An 18,756-nucleotide genomic window follows, 5' to 3' on the forward strand; every position below is an offset into this window, starting at 1 on the left:
AATGATTAGGATCAACTGGTAAACCAAGAATTTTGTCTTTAGTTTCAGTTCCTGATTCACCACCACAGACCAGTAGGGCACCCACAGAACAGCTGCTGTTACTCCAATCCACCTGTTGATCTTATATTCCCTTTTCATCAATCGTGAACATACTTGAACTCCTCCGCTAAGGGCACTTTTTCCTACCTCACCTGGAGAGAGCAATCCACTCTTTTCTGAAAGAGAATCATGATCTCAAACTTAGTGGCATTAATAATCATCCCTGTCACTTCACACTTAGCGAATTGAATGAATGCCAAAGGTCACATTCACTTAAGGCAAAGAGAACAACATCTTCTGCATAAAGCAATGCAATTATCCTTACTCTCCCCACCTGGACACCCTTACATACTAGGCTGAGTCTTGATATCCTGTCCATGAAAACCACAAACAGTAGAGGGGACAAGACATGATCTTGATGTTGTCTCACAACCACAGTGAATGAATTTGACTTCATACCAAGTATTTGGACACAGCTCTTACTATGTTCACATAGTGAACAAATAGCATGCAACAGCAATCCTGTTACTCCATATTCCTTCAGCACCTCGTACAACACATGCCAAGGGACAAATGTTTATGCTTTTTCCAAAAACACAGGCTATCATACTCCCACACACCCTCCAGCAACTGTGCCAGAGAGAAGAGCTGGTTTACTGTTCCACTTTGTATTTTCTTTAATCAGACTCAACCATTGGATAATGTCTTCCCTCCGGCACCCTCACATAGGCTTTATCTGTGTGATGGACAGCCGGCAGCTCAACTCGGCTGGGATGCCCCTGGAATAGAAGGATGGGAGAAGGCAGCTACTTTCCAACACTGCTTCCCTCAAAACGCTAGATGGCAGCTCCTCTGGAGTACAGTGGTACCCCGGATTCCTGCAGGGCACTATGGGACATGGAGTTCGGACACACATCTCTGCTGGGTGCCGTGGGTGCCGCCAGGAGGATCTGTCAAAGGACCTGGGGACGTATTCTTTCCTTATAGCCTGGCAGTATGAGGTAGTCACGAGGTACTTCCGTTGCTGAAGAAAATCCCTGTTCCTTATTAGACCCAGAAGTGCCAGCCAGTTACATAGTTGGAAGGACAGAAGCACTTCCAGTCAAGGACTATATAAAGGACTACTGAAGACCCAGCAAGCGAGCCGGAGTTGGGAGGGAGTAGGACAGAGCTTGCTGGGAGGAGTAGAGGAGAGATTTGTGTGCTTTACTATTGTTATTGTAGTTGTTGCCTGTTTTTTGTGGTGGAGGTGCTTTGGGGCACTGTAGAAGAAGAAAATTAAACAACTTCTTGGTGCTTTTATCCTGTGTCCTACATCTGTCTGTTCGGAAAAGGTGAGCAACAGTGCCACCAAGCAGCCATGCTGTTACACCTGGTAGACTGAGGAGTGTGATTCCACTTAAGTTGAAACACACCCTTTGGTCACCTTTCTTAAATAAGGGTACTTTGCCCTACTTCCTTGCAACATTGAATAGATGTATTAACCATGCTATCCTAAAAATTTCCAATGCTTACAACTTCTCTGGTCATATATCATCCATCATGGAGTCCTCAAACCATCATATTATCTTCAGCAACAGTAATGTGATCCTCCCCATCGGACATGTCAAGTGCTGCCTTTTGATAGGAGTGCATGTCCACTGGGTTGAGGATTTCCTCAAAATGTTCCTTGAGCCACGGAACAATCTTCCATGAAGAGATCAGCAGCTCTCCATTTTACTTAACACAGTGTGGACAAGGTCACACTTTTTCCTTCTGAGACGTCAAACAGTTTGCCAGAATAGCCTGGAGGCCATCCAACAGTCTTTCTTCATGGCCTCTCGTCCTATAGAGCTTTTGCTTCTGCAACTACTTTTCCAGCAGTTCTCTTAGTCTGTCAGTACCTCTCAACCAAGTTAGGAGATTCCACAGATGGAATTTCCCAGAAGGCCACCTTTCTCAGTCTAAAAGCTTCCCTAAACTCTGGTGTCCACCATCAGGACCTATTGTTACTGCCATCAGATGCCCTGACTGTGCAAAGACTGCAGCTTTTAACAGCTACTTCCACAATTGAACAGGGTCCACTCAGACTCAATGACCTCAACCTCACTTTGCACATGGGAGAAGTTTTCTTGGAGGTAGGAGTTGAAGTTATCACGAATGTAAGCCTCAGTCAGACATTCCCAGGGCACCCTAACTGCTCATGTAGGTTTCCCCGGTCTACCCAGCCTATGCTGCTTGCTTTGAATCTAACTCACTACCATGTGGTGATTAATTGACAACTCAACTCCTCTCTTCACACGAGTTTCAAAATGTACGGCCTCAGGTCACAACACAACCACAAAATCTATTATTGACCTTCAACCAAATTTGCTCTAGTACCAGGTATACTGGTGTTTGTTATGGACAATCAATGAGTAGCACAGAAATCCAATAACACTTTCCTGTTATGAGCACTGAAGTCATCCAGCATGTCTACTGTGTCAGTGGGCAGCACCCTTTCCAGCATTTTACCCACCTTCTCTAAGAAAGCTGAATAGTCCAAACAGCTGTCTGGTGCATATGCAGTCAAAGCAGCAGTCAAAGTTTTCCTCTTTAAAACTCATTGCTGTACTGAGGTAGCCCTTTTGTCTACTGGAGAAAGCTCCAATTGCACAGCTTTCAGCTAGGGACTTCTGAGTATTCACACACACGCACAAGGTTTTTAACACATAGGAACTCCTGAGTAAAAGAGAGATTTCCACCAAGTTTGGCACCATATGCTATGTGTGGAGGTAATACCAGCTATATCTAGCTGCTATTTTTCAACCTCCTAGACTAAATCAGACTCCTTCCCCAACATACAAGTCATGTTTCAAGTACATAAGCCAGTCCCTGTTGCCAGGGTCTAGTTCATCTAGGTCTTTTCCACATATGCCTGTCACTACAGTGGCATTGCACTCGACTCTCACCTTTCATTTTGATGGTGGTGAGTCCAGAAGACAGTTTTGAATTTGTACTGTCATGAGGGTCATTGTGAACCTTCTATGTCTGACCTTTCAGCCCAAACCTGTTTCCAAGGCAGACCCTATCAGAAGCACAAACATTCAGATGACCTAGCTCTGAGCCACACCACCATGCAAGGTGGATACTTTGAAATGCTTATTTATTTAATTTCCAACATTACATCACACCAATGATCCCACTCTCCCCTTTGAAACTGAAGTAAATACAATAGATGTTATGAAGGTGTTGAATACAATTGGGACCTCAAAATTGTGACCTGAATGATGATTCCTTATTTGTACTTTTTATGAAAATTGCAATTATCACAGGTTATGCAACAAAAACAGTAATAGAGTGAGGACGTCCATTATAATTACTAGGGGGCTTTGCCCCCTGCTCACTTTGCTTGCCCACCCCCCATGCCCCCTGCCTGCACTATGCGCTGTGGGACAAGGCCGGCCTTTTATCCCGGCCAATACCCCCAGGCCGCCAGGTGGAGCCCTGCCTGCAACATAGAGGTGCCCCGAGTTCCAGCAGGGCATCATGGACAGTGGAGTTTTTCATCACAGTCCTGCTGGATATCATGGGGACCTCCAGGGGATGCTGTAGGAAGGCCCAGAGACTTTGGTTTCACCTATAACCCAGAAGTGCGTCTTAGTCACAGCGACAGAGCGAATGACACACTTCCGGGTTGAAGAAAAGGAGCTTTTATCTGACCCGGAAGTGTTCACAGTCACAGTCACATGGACAGAGAGAGAGAAACACTTCCGGGTCATGGACTATATAAAGGACTGTGAGAGACCAGAGCGTTGAGCTGAGCTGGGTGGAAGGGTGGCAACGCGTCTGGGAGTGGAGGATTGTATTGATTATTGAGTATTGTATTGTTTAATTTATGAGTATTGGGGAGTTGGAGGGTGCTTTGTGCACTGTATTGTCCAAATAAAACAAATTATTGGACTTTTACCTGGTGTCTGGAGTCAAGTCTGAGGGTTCAAGAAGACGACAGTGCCCTCTATCTGTAACGGTGGCGTAGCCAGCAGGATACTCTGGCCGTCTATTGGCAGAAGACCTGTACAAACATATTTCTGTAGACAGAGAACCCTAAGAGGACAGCGTTAGGACACGCAGAAATTTCGCAAAAACCCACCATTTCCAAGTCCGTGATGGGAAAGAAGAAAATGAAACAAAGCAATGGTGCCAGCGGAGAAATGACACTCATCATGGCCGACACTCAGGATGAGTTTTGGAGCAGCTACATGGGTCGGGAGAAGCCTCCGGATAAAGAAGACTTCAACGAGGTATGTGCCGGGGATATCAGTAATAACATCTTTAAAATAACTCATTTTGTACCATGCACATACCTCGGAGAAGATCATCCGAAGGCACTGCAGGATGCAGGTGAAGCTCCTGAAGACGGTGATGCACTCTCGGTCAAGCCAATGAGGAAAACATTGGACTTCCGCATGTCAGGTGCCGGCGAGGAACACGTGATCCAACCCGAAGGAGAAGGAAGGAGAAGGTCATCGTCCTCCTACGTTCAACTTCGATCTCACGAAGACGGACTCGGCCTTTCCGAAGGGGAAGGGGGAGGTGAGCGAAGCACCGCTCACCCCACAGACAGGTAAGGAGGGCCGGGAAATGGTTGGTCGGACTGCAGACAAATTAATAAAGGCAGATCGCAGCCCGCCAAAGATGGCGACCCGGTCCTCAGAGAAAAAAAACTCCAATTCCCAGAAGCCTCCGCGAGACCCGTCAGAGCACGTGCCAACAGCGGGCGTGCTCATTGGCTCCCGGCCGGTAGGTAGGCAGAATGAGGAAGTAAGCCTACATCTGGCCGAATTAAATAACTTTCTAGATGTGCGGGAGGTTGAGAAACTAATCGAGCCCATACGAGGTGTTTTACAGATGCTGGAAGCTATAAAGAAAATAGTCGGAGACTTGGGAGCGACGGCTGAAGCGCCGATAAAGAAGGTGGACGAATACCTGCAGCGGCTGGGTCATGAGTGTCCCGTCTTATATGATTTGGCGGTACAGGTGAGTAATACCGGTACCGTACAGCATACAGGGACGCAGTGTGATCTGGGCCCGCGTTTAATAAGTAGCGGGTGTCAAATCACTGCGTGTCCTACAAGGGAGTGTGGAATGATGACAGAAGGGGTGGAGGAAACACCGATCGAACCGGAGCAGCTGAAAAGTGCTGTCTCCCGGGGCGATGTGGTGCTGAAGACACCGCCTCCTGTCAATTCAAAATCTACAGGGGTGCAGAGAGGAAAGGGTCTCTCTTTATTAAATAGAGAGACTCAGACTGTGGAAAAGCCCCAGAGTAAACAGGAGATTCCAAATGTAAAGCGGGAGTCTCCTGACATAATAATAAAGGGCGATAAAAGCTCAAAGGCGGCTGGGAACTCCTCCTCAATGGGAATAGGGGCGGAACCAGACTTTCCCAAGTGCTTTCAGTCTCGCCGAGGGATACAAAAAGGGGACCCATGGCTGTGTTATGAATGCCGCAGGTCGGGCCACATATGGCAACGTTGTTCTAGGAGGACAGAGGGACAAAGTTCTCATTTTTATAATGTTCCTCCTAGGTTCGTTCGTGAGTGTCATCAACCTTGCCCGACCAATGGACCCTCCTGGAGGAGGACGACCCACACGGGGCTGGACGCTCCAAACTATGGTTTTTCGCTGGGAGGAGAGTACTGTGGGACATGGCCGGCCTTTTATCCCGGCCAATACCCCCAGGCCACCAGGTGGAGCCCTGCCTGCAATATAGAGGTGCCCCGAGTTCCAGCAGGGCATCATGGACAGTGAAGTTTTTCATCACAGTCCTGCTGGATACCATGGGGACCTCCAGGGGACGCTGCAGGAAGGCCCAGAGACTTTGGCTTCACCTATAACCTGGAAGTGCGTCTTAGTCACGGTGACAGAGCGAATGACACAGTCACATGGACAGAGAGAGAGAAACACTTCCGGGTCATGGACTATATAAAGGACTGTGAGAGACCAGAGCGTTGAGCTGAGCTGGGTGGAAGGGTGGCAACGCGTCTGGGAGTGGAGGATTGTATTGATTATTGAGTATTGTATTGTTTAATTTATGAGTATTGGGGAGTTGGAGGGTGCTTTGTGCACTGTATTGTCCAAATAAAACAAATTATTGGACTTTTACCTGGTGTCTGGAGTCAAGTCTGAGGGTTCAAGAAGACGACAGTGCCCTCTATCTGTCACAGTTTCACGTTTCTGCCGCTTGCAAGGAGACGGGATCACTCCTCCGACACACCCTGTTAAATGATGATACAATGGGAAACACATAGTTTTTTTTTACCTCCTCTTTGCTCAATCAGCTGCTGGGTTGCTGCTGTTGCTGCTGCCGTGCTGTGGCATCTGCATTTTGCACGGCGCACTTCTGTTATAGCACCTATGTCCATATATTCGATTTCTTTCCACTTTTACCTTTTGATCAATATTGCATTGAATTTTGATTCCATGTTTGGAATTCCATCGTGACGCTACGTATAACTGCCCGTGAGTGAATATCATTTCTTTGTCTCTGCAAGAAATGTGTCTGACATAACCACGCAGGAATTTTCCAAATCTCTTTGCATAAGCTCTTGTCTCACAGGGCTTCCAGCCCTGCGCATGGTTACATTGCTTGGCATGAAGACTCGTCTCGCGGGACATGAAAGTGTCTCTGAGACAATCAAGTCTCGTCTCCTTCCAAGATTTTTTTTTACAACAGAGAGACATATTTAGCGACCATACATAACTAAGTCACTCATAAATCCAGATATTCTGTCTATGCACATTAAGGCAGTTGTTTACACATGTACAAGATGATTATTATTATTATTGGATGTATGATGAGTAATATGATGAGATATTATAATGTGTGTGTGGTTTGAGAAAGCAGATATGCAGTAAATAAATATTCACCGGGCAGAAATTTCCGGTTTTGATTTTTAATACATTTGTAATCTTTCTGAAAACATGTTTTCATTTCATCATTGTGGACCATTGAGATAATTTTACAATGATTAACTGTTCTTAAGCATTCTTCATAAAATATTAGTTTTTTTTTCCAAGTAAATGCTGTTTTTCCCCTTTGCCACAAAATACTCAGTAGTATACATTTCCCTTGTGTTTATTTGTATACCATACACCGATAAGCAGAATCTAATTTCTAATTAACATTCCGTGCCCAAGGGTTTTCAATTCTTGCTTTAAATTAAATTACATATGTGATTGGAATGCAGAAGTCATAGTGGAAAACATCTAAACATGATGAAAATGTGAACTCATTATAATTTGCACAGTGTTTACGACAATTTAGACATTTCCTGAATGCAATTTGTGGTACAAGCCTTATTTTGTTAAGAAGCCTAAAGAAGTAAATTAGGATATTCAATACTTTGACCTAATAGAACAATATAACATTTAATGAAGTATGTAATGTAAAAGGGCCCATTGTGTACATGAATTCAAAATCTAACTTACATAGTTTTTTTCACAATTTCCTTTTGAAAACTTACCAGGGTTGCAAACAGATGATATAATATGAAGTAAATGGCTACTACTGGAGCCCACATATGGCCAACTGCAACAAGAGTTTGATCCATTACATCCACCCATCCTTCCTGTGTTAGTATTTGGAACATAGACATAAAGGCCTATTGGGAAAAGAAAAAAAAAGTTTGAATTAATTTTGGATTCGAGGAGACATATTAAAATAAAATGTGAAAAAAATTATACTTTGTATGGCAGGTTTTGTAAAATAATTCATTCTGCATTTGTTTAAAACCCTCCAGCCTAAATATTTCTTCCTAGCTTGAAAACAGTAATATATTGTCACTCATTAAACTCTTGAATTATGTTTATATTCATTAAAATATTTATTTCAAAATTGTATTTGTAGGCATAGTAAAAGTTTTCTGTAACTCATTTGTCAAATGTGAGATATGGCCGGTCATTTATCCTGGCCAATACCCCCAGGCCACTAGATGGAGCCCTCCTTGCAGCATGGAGGTGCCCCGAATGCCAGCAGGGAATTATGGACAACAAAGTTTTTATACACAGCCCTGCTGGCTACCATGGGGACCGCCAGGAGTCACTGCAGGGAGACACAAGGACATCTATTTTCCCTACACCCCGGAAGTACGTCCCACTCACATGGACAGAAGGAATGACGTGCTTCCGGGATGAAAAAGAAGAGTTTTTGATCTGACCCGGAAGTGCTAAGAAGTCACATGGACTGAAGCACTTCCGGGTCATGGACTATAAAGCAGGCATGTCAAACACGCGGCCCGCATGACAGATCCTAGTTAGCACTCAACTTGTACAAAATGATTACTGTCGTTTGTGATTGAATCATTCTGCATCTTCGGTGTTACTTATTGACTTTTCTTACTTCTGCCTTCTGACAAAAGTGCGTTTTCCCATGGCATTATGGTACCGCAAACATCATCTGCTAGTATAGCCACAAGCCTTAACCAAAGTTAATGAGCCGCAGCGTCACAACTGAAGTGCTAGGCTGCAGCAGGTGCGGCCTTAGGCATGTTGTTAGTAACCAGTTCGTCAATATCAGGCTTGAAATCTTGTGCAGCTGCGACTTTTATGAGGGATGAAAGGTGCTTGACGGTAAGTCTTGAGCGATGTGGGGTGTTGGTAGCTTTCATTAACGAAAACAATTGCTCACAAAGGTAAGTGCTTCCGAACATTGACAGTACTCTCGATGCCAACATACGAGGGTGGCAGGTAAGCATACAAGCCTGGCACACCAACTTCGTTGTATTTTGCCTTCAGAATAGAATCTGACTGCACTTCAGTCAATTCCATTTGGATATTCTCAGGCGCATTCTCAACGTTGTAAGAGAACAGCGCAATGCCCTGTTTGTGTGAACTGAAATCATGAAAATGCTCACTGAATTCATTGCTCAGTAATTGAAGCTGGAAAACAAATCCTCCAAAAATCAAATTTTACTTTACTAAGTTTACTTCAAAGTTTATATTGTAAAATAAGCCGATATGCAAAAAGCCACCTGACCTACAACAATTTTACAAACTCAAAATCACAAAAATATGTTAATAAACAACTCACCAACTTCTCACGTCCACTTCAGATCTTCAGCTGTAGTCTGTTCGTTACAATACTAGCACAAAGTTACATGAAACTAGAGCAAAAAAATATGCGGGCTATTACTACTCGTGATGGTCAGTTCTGCCCAGTGGCCAGTCTCAGCAGCCCAATCAGTACTGTAGCCTTAGCAGGGGCGGCTCTAGGCTCATGGCGGCCCTGGGCAGAGAAAGAATCAGTGGCCCCTTCACCTGGCAATGTCAATATGGTATCTTATGCACGATGGATGGCCACATCCGTTGTGGACACTGCATAGCCGCATCGTGCTCATGACACGCTTCTATATACGTGTGTCTGTAACTTGAAAACCAAGTGGCGGCCCATGATATTCTCATTACAGCAGAACGTTATAATACTACATATAGCTTACTGCTCCGACTCTAGCGACATTTGTAAATACAGCGTACTAATTAACAAGAAACACAATGTTTTTCGGCCACATTGCCATCAGCTGTGTCGTTAATTTCTCTTTCTGTTTTATATTCAATATATATTGGCGTGGCGGCCCCTGAGATTTGGCGGCACTGTGCAGGTGCACAGTTTGCACATGCCTAAGGCCACCCCTGCTGCCTGCTGCTGCAGCCTAGCACTTCAGTTGTGACGCTGCGGCTCATTAACTTTGGTCAAGGCTCGTGGCTATACTAGCAGATGACGTTTCCGGTACCGTAATGCCATGGGAAAACGCGCTTTTGTCAGAAGGCAGAAGTAAGAAAAGTCAATAAGTAACACCGAAGATGCAGAATGATTCAATCACAAACGATAGTAATCATTTTGTACAAGTTCAATGTTAACTAGGATCTGTCATGCAGGCCACACAGATTTCTGTTGCGGGCCGCATGCGGCCCAGGGGCCGCGTGTTTGACATGCCTGCTGTATATCCTTCCTAAATATGTGGACTATTTCATTCCCATTTCCTTTTTCAACTGTATTATATGAATGATTTACAAATTTGTAATGACATTTAAGGAATTGGGGGATATTTCTGCAACTGGGCATTAAGATGCCAGCATGGACTGAAAGTAATGCCTTTTTGCTTCTATATTTTTGTAGACTAACACAGTCCCTGTATAAGACAGTAATGGGTAACAATGTTCTGGTATGTAGGTTATAGTTAAAAATATGTCTATTCGGTGCTTTATGTAAAACGGGGTAGAGAGGCTCTGATGAATAAATACAATTAGAAATTGTTCACTTTATATTTGAAGGATTCCCTTTTTAGGAAAAGACTTTAGAGCTAATTATTTTTAATTTTGGTTTATAGCTGCATCTTGTTACTTCCATCTTGTGCTTAATCAAAAGGAAGGGTGAAGGAAAGCTTCAAATTTGGCAATGCCATGCCACTGTTTATTAATCATGACTAACACATTTTTTTATACATTGTGTTTTTAGTATAACTTATTGAATCAAATGATAATAATGCAAATGTTTAGTCTCTGTTAGTTTGTGGTATATGAGAAACCACAAAAATGAGAGGAGGGGTCAATTGTTTGTACCCTTTTCAACCTTTTTCTTTGGGGAATCATACATTTTATTATTGCAAAATATGAAAAAATGAAATACTTAAACTGACATTGAACAACCAAATATGCTGACTTCAATATCTGCATCTTCAGAATTAAATTGTTTCATTAAAATCATAATGGTTCTTAAATTGATAAGAGGGGAAACTGAGATAAGTTGAAAGTTAACATAAAGTACTGTATGTGATTCAATGAGTCAGTATTATGAAATGCTTACAGTAAAAGGAACATGCTTTTTATATGCTATATTGTTTAAATTGGTTTAACTGCACATTTTTAATTTTTTGTTTTATTCATTATCTAGTTAGAAATGTAGGTATGACATAAAATTCAGATACATTCTGGGATGTATATTATTTTAAAATCTGCAGCATTTTTAATTGTTGCAGTTACTTCAAGTTTTGATTATTAAAAATGTTTGCAACAGTGATTTATATTCAGGAATAACAGTGATAATACAATATAATTAAAAACTTTAGTAGAATACATAAAATCCAACTTTTAAAAATATTTTTACAATATTTTTTAATTAAAACCCAAGCTCAAATAAGCCTAAATTAGCATTCACAGACATCAGATTCCAACTTAAGTTATGTAAAAATTGTATCGATTTTTTTGATCAATTGTCAGCTAAGTAGTGTGGGCGGCTAACTGTATCTCAGAATTCTTACGTTTTTAAAATAAATACTAAATGAAAATTTAATATCTGTATTGAAGTCTCAAGTTACAATTGCTGCCTACACCTAACAATGATGGACAGCAGGTCACTGTGGCGCTTTATCAATAATATATAGTGTCAGATAAATATTGAATTATTATAATCTAAATGTAATCACCTTGTAGTTTAACTACAAGTAAATACTGAATATATGTTTATTCATTGTATGCATAACATTTCACTGAGCCACAGTTATAATAATCACATATCTATATATATAATTCACAAAGTCGACGCCAGAAGGGGAAGACAACCATGAAAGCACGCACACCAAAACAAGACACCCATCAAAGCACGCAGGAAGAGGCGTGGATTCACTAAGCCGCCGACAAGTAGGAAAGAGCCTCGCCCACCAACTCTATGACCATTGGATACGACGACAACTCGCAGAGCCACGCCCACTAACTGGGACACGACGCCTCGAAAAAAACGGCGTCATTTATGTTCATCTGTTGTACGCTACACATCGACCTCTGAGCCACCTTGAGTTGGGGGCAGCAAGTCTTTGATAGGCTGCAACAAAATGATGAAAGTACGGGCGCATTTTTTTTACACAAGCTGTGTGTGTGTGGGTGGGTGTTAGTTAATTTGTTACTCGAAGGATTTCAAGATTTCATATGCACAGGCGGTAACACTGCAAATGCAGCCCAAACGAACCAAAAATCTTCCACAGTCTCCTTACTGTAAAGCAGCAACACTACCAAAAGAATGCACCTGGCTCGATTTTACTTTCACTTCTGTTTGGACAACTGTGTCGTTCAGAAAGTGTTCACCCATCAATACATAATTATGCGACATATGATACGCCGTGAGTTGGCAAGAGCCACGAGTGTTCAGCGGTGTTTCCCAAACTCGGTCCTGCTGAACCCCTGTGGCTGCAGTGTTTTGTTCCAACCAGATTCCTAATCATTAATGCCGGTGAAACTCATCTGGGATAAATCAGTTTTTCAAACGCAGTCGTGTAGCAGATTAGATGGATGTAATAATCCGAGATGAATGCGCACCTCCGCGCTGAGTGAAAACACAATGTATATTGCTGCAACAAAATGATGAAAGAACGGGCGCATTTTTTTCACACAAGCTGAATGGGTGGGTGTTAGTTAGTTACTCAAAGGAATTCAAGATTTAATATGCACAAGCGGTAACACTGCAAAAACAGCCCAAACCAGGAAAGACAGCTGGCAAAAAGTCACCAACAAACTAAACGCGTGTGCATTGTACTTACTGAAAGCAGCGTTACGGATTTTGCAAATGTTCATTTTTTCCCTCTGCTTAAAAAACATTGAAAAAGCGGCGCGGGTTGGTTTGCAGCATGTAAAACAGTTTGTTTGTCGCGGATAATTTGCTATCCACACAGGGAAGAACCAGGAAGCCAACCCACAATCTTCCACTGTCTCCTTACTGCAAACCAGCCGTACTACTACAGCGCCACAAGGCAGTTAAAGAAGTTATATTTATATTTTTTACACATCACACACTAGAAGCTGCTGACAAACCCTTCTCTTCGTTGTCAGTCTGTAGCTATGAAAAAATAAAAGCAATACGAGTTTTAACAGACGTCATTCAAGTGTATCATAAGTTTCTGTAACGTTAATGAAAATGGCCAGGAGGTGTCACTAGAGAAGTGAGTGTTAAATGCTTCGAAGCTTCGATACGATTTGCGACACAATTGCTTCAAACGTGTTGATGCTTCGCGAGGCTTCACACCCCAGGCGCCCCCCATCACTACTCACAGGTTACTGAACGAGAAATCAGCAGACTAGCATGACGGATGGGGCGTAATGGGCGTCCTTTCCCTCCCCTCCGGATTTTTCAAATGTAAATTTTTTCCCTGTGCTTAAAAATCATTAAAAACCCAGCCTGATTATGTGCCGTATGGTACGCCGCGGGTTGGCTAGTTTTATTTATTTATAGCTTTCTAGACTCTCAAAGGAAAATTAAAAAACATATGAATTATAAATAAATAAATAAAACACATACCTATTAAAAATCAATAAAACAATTCATCAGAACAATTAAGAAATATACAATTTCTGGTATTGAAGAGGGAAGTCTGAAAAGCTGAGTTTTAAGATGTTTTTAAATAAAGAAACAGAACTAAGAGACCAAATATTGTGAGAGAGGGAATTCCAGAGCTGAGAAACAGTAGAACTAAAAGCCCTACCTCCCATGGAAGATTGTTAGACTGATGGAGAATAAGAATACATGAAGAAGAAGAATGCAGTGAATAGGCTGGTGCATAATCTTTGAGAAGATCTTTTAAATAAGTAGGAGCAAGATTTTGATTTTCTTTGTAAGTGAGGAAAAGAATCTTAAAGTCAATATGGTACTTAACTGGGGTCCAGTGGAGTGTATATAGAAATAGCATGATGCGACAATGAGTCTTACTTTGATTCATTAAACGTATTGGCAGAAATCTGAACTAATTGTAGCTTGTTTACAAATTTAAGATAATACAGCATTTCAATAGACAGCTTTAAGGTGATCAATGCATGAATGCATGTTTGAGCCACAGAGCAAGACAGTGAGAAATAAAATTTTGAAATGTTAAGAAGGTAAAAAAAGACAGAACAGGGTGTGGTGTAGCAGGTCCACCGCTTAAGTTAACAGGGCCACTTTTTAAATAAGTAATCGCAGGAAGTAAGGAAGCAGGACGGAGAAAGCCGGTGAGAGAGAGAGAGAGAGCGCAGACTTGCACTGTTTGCAAGCAGCTGGGAGAGGCGAGCCCGAATGAGGTGTTTGGCCTGCACTTGAGGGCTGACGGTAGTGGTCACTCCTGGTGAGCGCTTGTTTTGAGCAGGAGTGACCGGGAGAAGGTTGGCTTGCCGCAGCGAAGGAAGCGGGAGTCGGTGATTTGGGAGGTGGAAGCCCCAGTGTGAGCGTCCTGGTCGCTGGGGAGCACAAGTCTCAGTCTGGGTGAGCAGAACCGGAGCCAGGGATTGTAAAAAGGCCACCAGACCAGAGAAGTGAAAAAGGCCAGCTGCATGTAGGGTGACTCCCCTGGCGCATAGCCTGGATGGGAGAAGCAAGGGAGTCACCAGTAAAAGAATACACCGGGCTTTGTTTTAAAAGACTGCTTCCAGCCATTATTTTAACCTTGTTTTTAAAGGATTTTTTCTAGTGTGTTTTTAACCTCCACAATTCATCGGTTTTTATGGATTATTTATTTATTAACTTTGATGCACTACACTATTTATTTGGACAGTTTGATTTTTCTTGTTTTTAATAAAAGCACTTTGCACTTTTGCACCACCCCCTTGCTTTGTTGTGCCTCACTGTCCAGCTCATCAGTGACATTACCAACAGTGGAAGATGGGAGCATGACGTAGAACCCGCATCATCACACAGTGTGTAGCTTTAAAGTGAGATAAAAAAACAAAGTTTTCAAAAACAACACCAAGGTTCTTAACTTGAAAATGTAACACAATAGAAGTGTCACCAATGCAGATGGTGGCATTTTTAATTTTTGAAAGGGTAGTTTTAGAAACTACAAGGACAATTTCAAATGTTTCATTATTAAGTTTGAGGAGATTTAGTCCCATCCAGATATTAATATCATGGAGGAATCTAATCAAAGAGGATGGAGAACATCCCTGGGATTATATGATAGAAATATAAAGCTAGATGTCATCATCATAATACCATGATGATGCATGATCAAAACAAAATGGAAGAGGTACATTATAAAAACCAAGGCATCTATCTAGCACTGAATCCTGTTGCACAACATTGGGTAACAAGTGAATGGTGAGAACTGACGTTAATCAGTTAATTATATTTAAATCTACAAGTAGGACTGAAACCACGAATAAGCAGTTTCTGTTATACCCAGTGTAAAATAAGCGCTCTATAGCGCCCCTTCAACCCTCAGACAACACGTCAGACACCTGATATAAGTCCAATATATTGACTTTTTATTATAATACTGTGCACAAGCACTACTATTCCACACTACTCCAATAAACACTACACAATACTCAATACTCAATCCTCCACTCCTCCCAGCAGCTCTGTCGCACTCCCTCCCAACTCCGGCTCGGCTGCTGGGGTTACCCATAGTCCCTTTATACTTCTTGACCTGGAAGTGTTTCTGTCCCTCAGTCCATGTGACTTTTAACACTTCCGGGTCAGGTGAAAACTCCTTTTCTTCAACCCAGAAGTACGACATTGTTTCTGTCCCCTCGACTGGGAAGTACTCCCGGGTTATAAGGCAAATAGAAGTCCCTAGGTCTTCCTGCAGCGTCCCCTGGTGGTCACCATGGTATCCAGCAGGGCTGTGAAGGGAAACTCCAAGGTCCATGCTGCCCTGCTGGAACCCGGAGCATCTCCACGTTGCAGGGAAGGCTCCACCTGGCGGCTTGGGGGTACTGGCCGGGATAAGCTGCTGGCCATAGTCCACACCAGTGAAGACAGGTGTTCCAGTAACAATATAAAAACTAATGTCAAATTTAAAATAAGCTGAAGAAAGATAATAATAATTAGCAATTCAGAATCAGCATCCAAAAGGAGATCTTTTACGGTTCTACCCAAAGCTACTTCACTACTATGTTCGGAATGAAAACTAGCCTGAAAAGGTTTTAAATTTGTATTAATGTTCACATGGTCCTGTACTTGGGAAGCAATAACGCATTTTAAAATATTAGCAAGAAATGAAAAATTGGAAATAAAGTAAGAATCGTTGAATTCATTGTGATTATTACTTGCATTTTGGTAATGGGGTGACAGCAGCAATTTTAACTCAGTCAGGGACTACACTAGATGTAATGGAATCATTAATAATAGCAGCTGAAACAAGAATGAAGGAAGGTGAAGAAGTTTTGACAGAGACAGTGGGAAAATGTTTATTTTAAATGTATAGTAGACAAATAAGACTTACACATCAGCTCTAAAAACAAAATATCATTAACTGGAGAGGAATTAAAAAATATGGTGTGATGTGTGATGCAGTAATCATGCAGGATGGAAGTGAAGGTAGTTGTGTAGTGCTGAGTTGTTGAAGTATGGCATTCATTTTGAATGGAAAACATTTTTAAACTCTTAAACAGGTACAGATTAAGTGAAGGTTAAGTGAGGCACATACAACTTAGTCTCATAGGACAATCAATAATAGAAAATGTTAAAGTATGCAGAGAAAAAAATTAATTTAAACTACTTAGAAAACAACTTAGAAAAACAAAAACTATTGAAACAGCAAAAGAACAAAATTGGTAAGAAGCATCAGCAAGTTGCACACAGAATTCTCTCAGCCAGGAAAACAGCTTGTTTCCACCTCCTTTGATATTTATAAAAGTTAATTTGCTTGCATTTTTTTTTTTGTTGTCATGAGTATCATTTAACTTCCCCAGGTACCCACTTCATCAGACAGCATATCAGGTGCAAGTCAATGCTTTGATGTCAGGAGCAGTTGTTGAATAAATGGAGTAAAGTTGAAGTAAACTCTCTCAAGATAAGTTTGGATCAGTAAAAAAAAAATTTAATTGAAGTTGCACAAAACACTTTTCTGTTTATAAGACAGGTCTGTTTGAACATTTGCCAATACTTTTAATGGGAAACTTTGAAATTAAAAAAATGTGTACAAACACTATTCAAGATATCTCTATAAATATATAACTTCCTAAAAAATCATAATAATAAGAATGTGACACTTTTCACCAAAATTATTATATGCAAATGTAACTAAAATTAGAATTCTAGGAGTAGGGATTTTGGGAAAAAAACAATAAAGTAAAAATGTACTGTAGATGCAATGATAATCTATTTTCTTCATCTGAAAAATTATACTCTGCTCCACTTTCAAAATTTCACGTCATACAGATGTTTATGACAGTGTTTTTAAAGTTTTGTGTATCTATATTTTTCTTTTTGTTTTGTTCAATGGTTATTTCCTATTTATTTCTGGAGATTTAACACTAGAATTACCAGACCCAATGAAAAAACTCGTAAATCCGGCCCACCTTAAATCCCTTCGCACCTCTCCATCAGCGTCTTTTGTCTTCTAAATGTGTCGATAATCATCAAGCAGCAAGCAGCCTGCTACACCATTCCTCCCACCGCCTCAGAACGGGCAAGAAGTTCTCCCAGTTCCTGCCTTGATTGACTATCTGGGAGTGAGCTATCCAGAATTGTAAGGGGAAATAATTTGATATTTGTTTTGTGTCTACAGCAATCTATGAAAACACATTGTTAAAACAGAAACTTTTTCATGTTTTAGTAATAAATAACAAAATGTAGACATGACTTCAAACAAGCATGATCATGTGTCCTTGGAGGCCATTGTGAGATATTATAAAGGCAGACCTGGTAAGACTGAGATTGTTGGCTCTTCTAGTTATTTTGTCTTTTTGATTTTTGGTCACTTAAAATGTTTACAAACACTATTTTATTCTGTCACTTTGCATTTTACACATTATTTTCTATAACATTTTGAGCATAATTTGGTTTTCCACATTTTTTTGCTTAACCTTCATGACATTACTTTAATGTAAATATGGTTAAGCCTGACGTGTAATGGTCCACTTTGTAGTGTTAAGCCTGAATAACTCACTAGACAGTATTCTGCTGCCATCTGGAGGATGAAATAACATTATGCTGTAAATAATTAAAGAATATTTCTATTTGTTCTGTAACTTTATGGTATCTCTATGGTAACTCTTTAATATTCATCACTGGGACAGAGACCTTAACCAAAAACACAATGGCAAATGAAAAGCCATAAACAGAGATTTAGAACCAACTGAAAATGAACCATTACTCAAATTGAATGATAGTGATGACAATTTGAATTGGTTATCAGATGTTGACAATTCTGCCTGAAGGCTGGAAAAGGACCAGGGGTATGGACCTCATGTATAAACGGTGCATACGCACAGAAATGTTGCGTAAGAATGTTTCCACGTTCAAATCGTGATGTATAAAACCTAAACTTGGCGTAAAGCCACGCACATGTCCATGGTACCTCATACCCTGTGTGGTTCCCTTTCTTTTTCAGATCCACATCCCTGACGCGGCTTTATAAATACATTGAAATTATCCGCATATTGTTTATTAGTTTAATGCATCTGATTGTAATTAACCTGTAACGATATAATTGTCCACAGAATGGTCAAACTATTCTAAATACCATAACTGCTTTAACATTGTTACTCTCACTGCACCTTCTTCTTCTTCTGTCAGCTGCTCCCGTTAGGGGTTGCCACAGCGGATCATCTTTTTCCATATTACTCTCACTGCACCACTCGGAGTATTTATATCATTGTATCTGAGTGTGAATTACAGATCTACAGCGATCGGAAAGAGAATTATCGGTATACAGCATCAAGCACACGCTGCCTCAGCCATTCGCTATTTGAACTGCTCTCATCCAACCAACGCTTCAGAGCCTTTCCTGTTCT

General features: G+C 41.3%; 1 protein-coding gene across 1 annotated transcript in view; it reads right to left on the reverse strand.

Annotated features, from left to right (window-relative positions):
• Window positions 1–18,756, reverse strand: part of nalcn (sodium leak channel, non-selective) — an 898,297-nt gene that overhangs the window by 335,407 nt on the left and 544,134 nt on the right. Inside the window, exon 15 of the mRNA XM_051926631.1 lies at window positions 7,527–7,664. Coding sequence (XP_051782591.1) covers window positions 7,527–7,664 — 138 coding nt within the window. The remainder of the gene's footprint in view (window positions 1–7,526; window positions 7,665–18,756) is intronic.

This window comes from Erpetoichthys calabaricus, chromosome 4 (genome assembly GCF_900747795.2).
Source record: "Erpetoichthys calabaricus chromosome 4, fErpCal1.3, whole genome shotgun sequence".
NCBI classification, from domain to species: domain Eukaryota; kingdom Metazoa; phylum Chordata; class Cladistia; order Polypteriformes; family Polypteridae; genus Erpetoichthys; species Erpetoichthys calabaricus.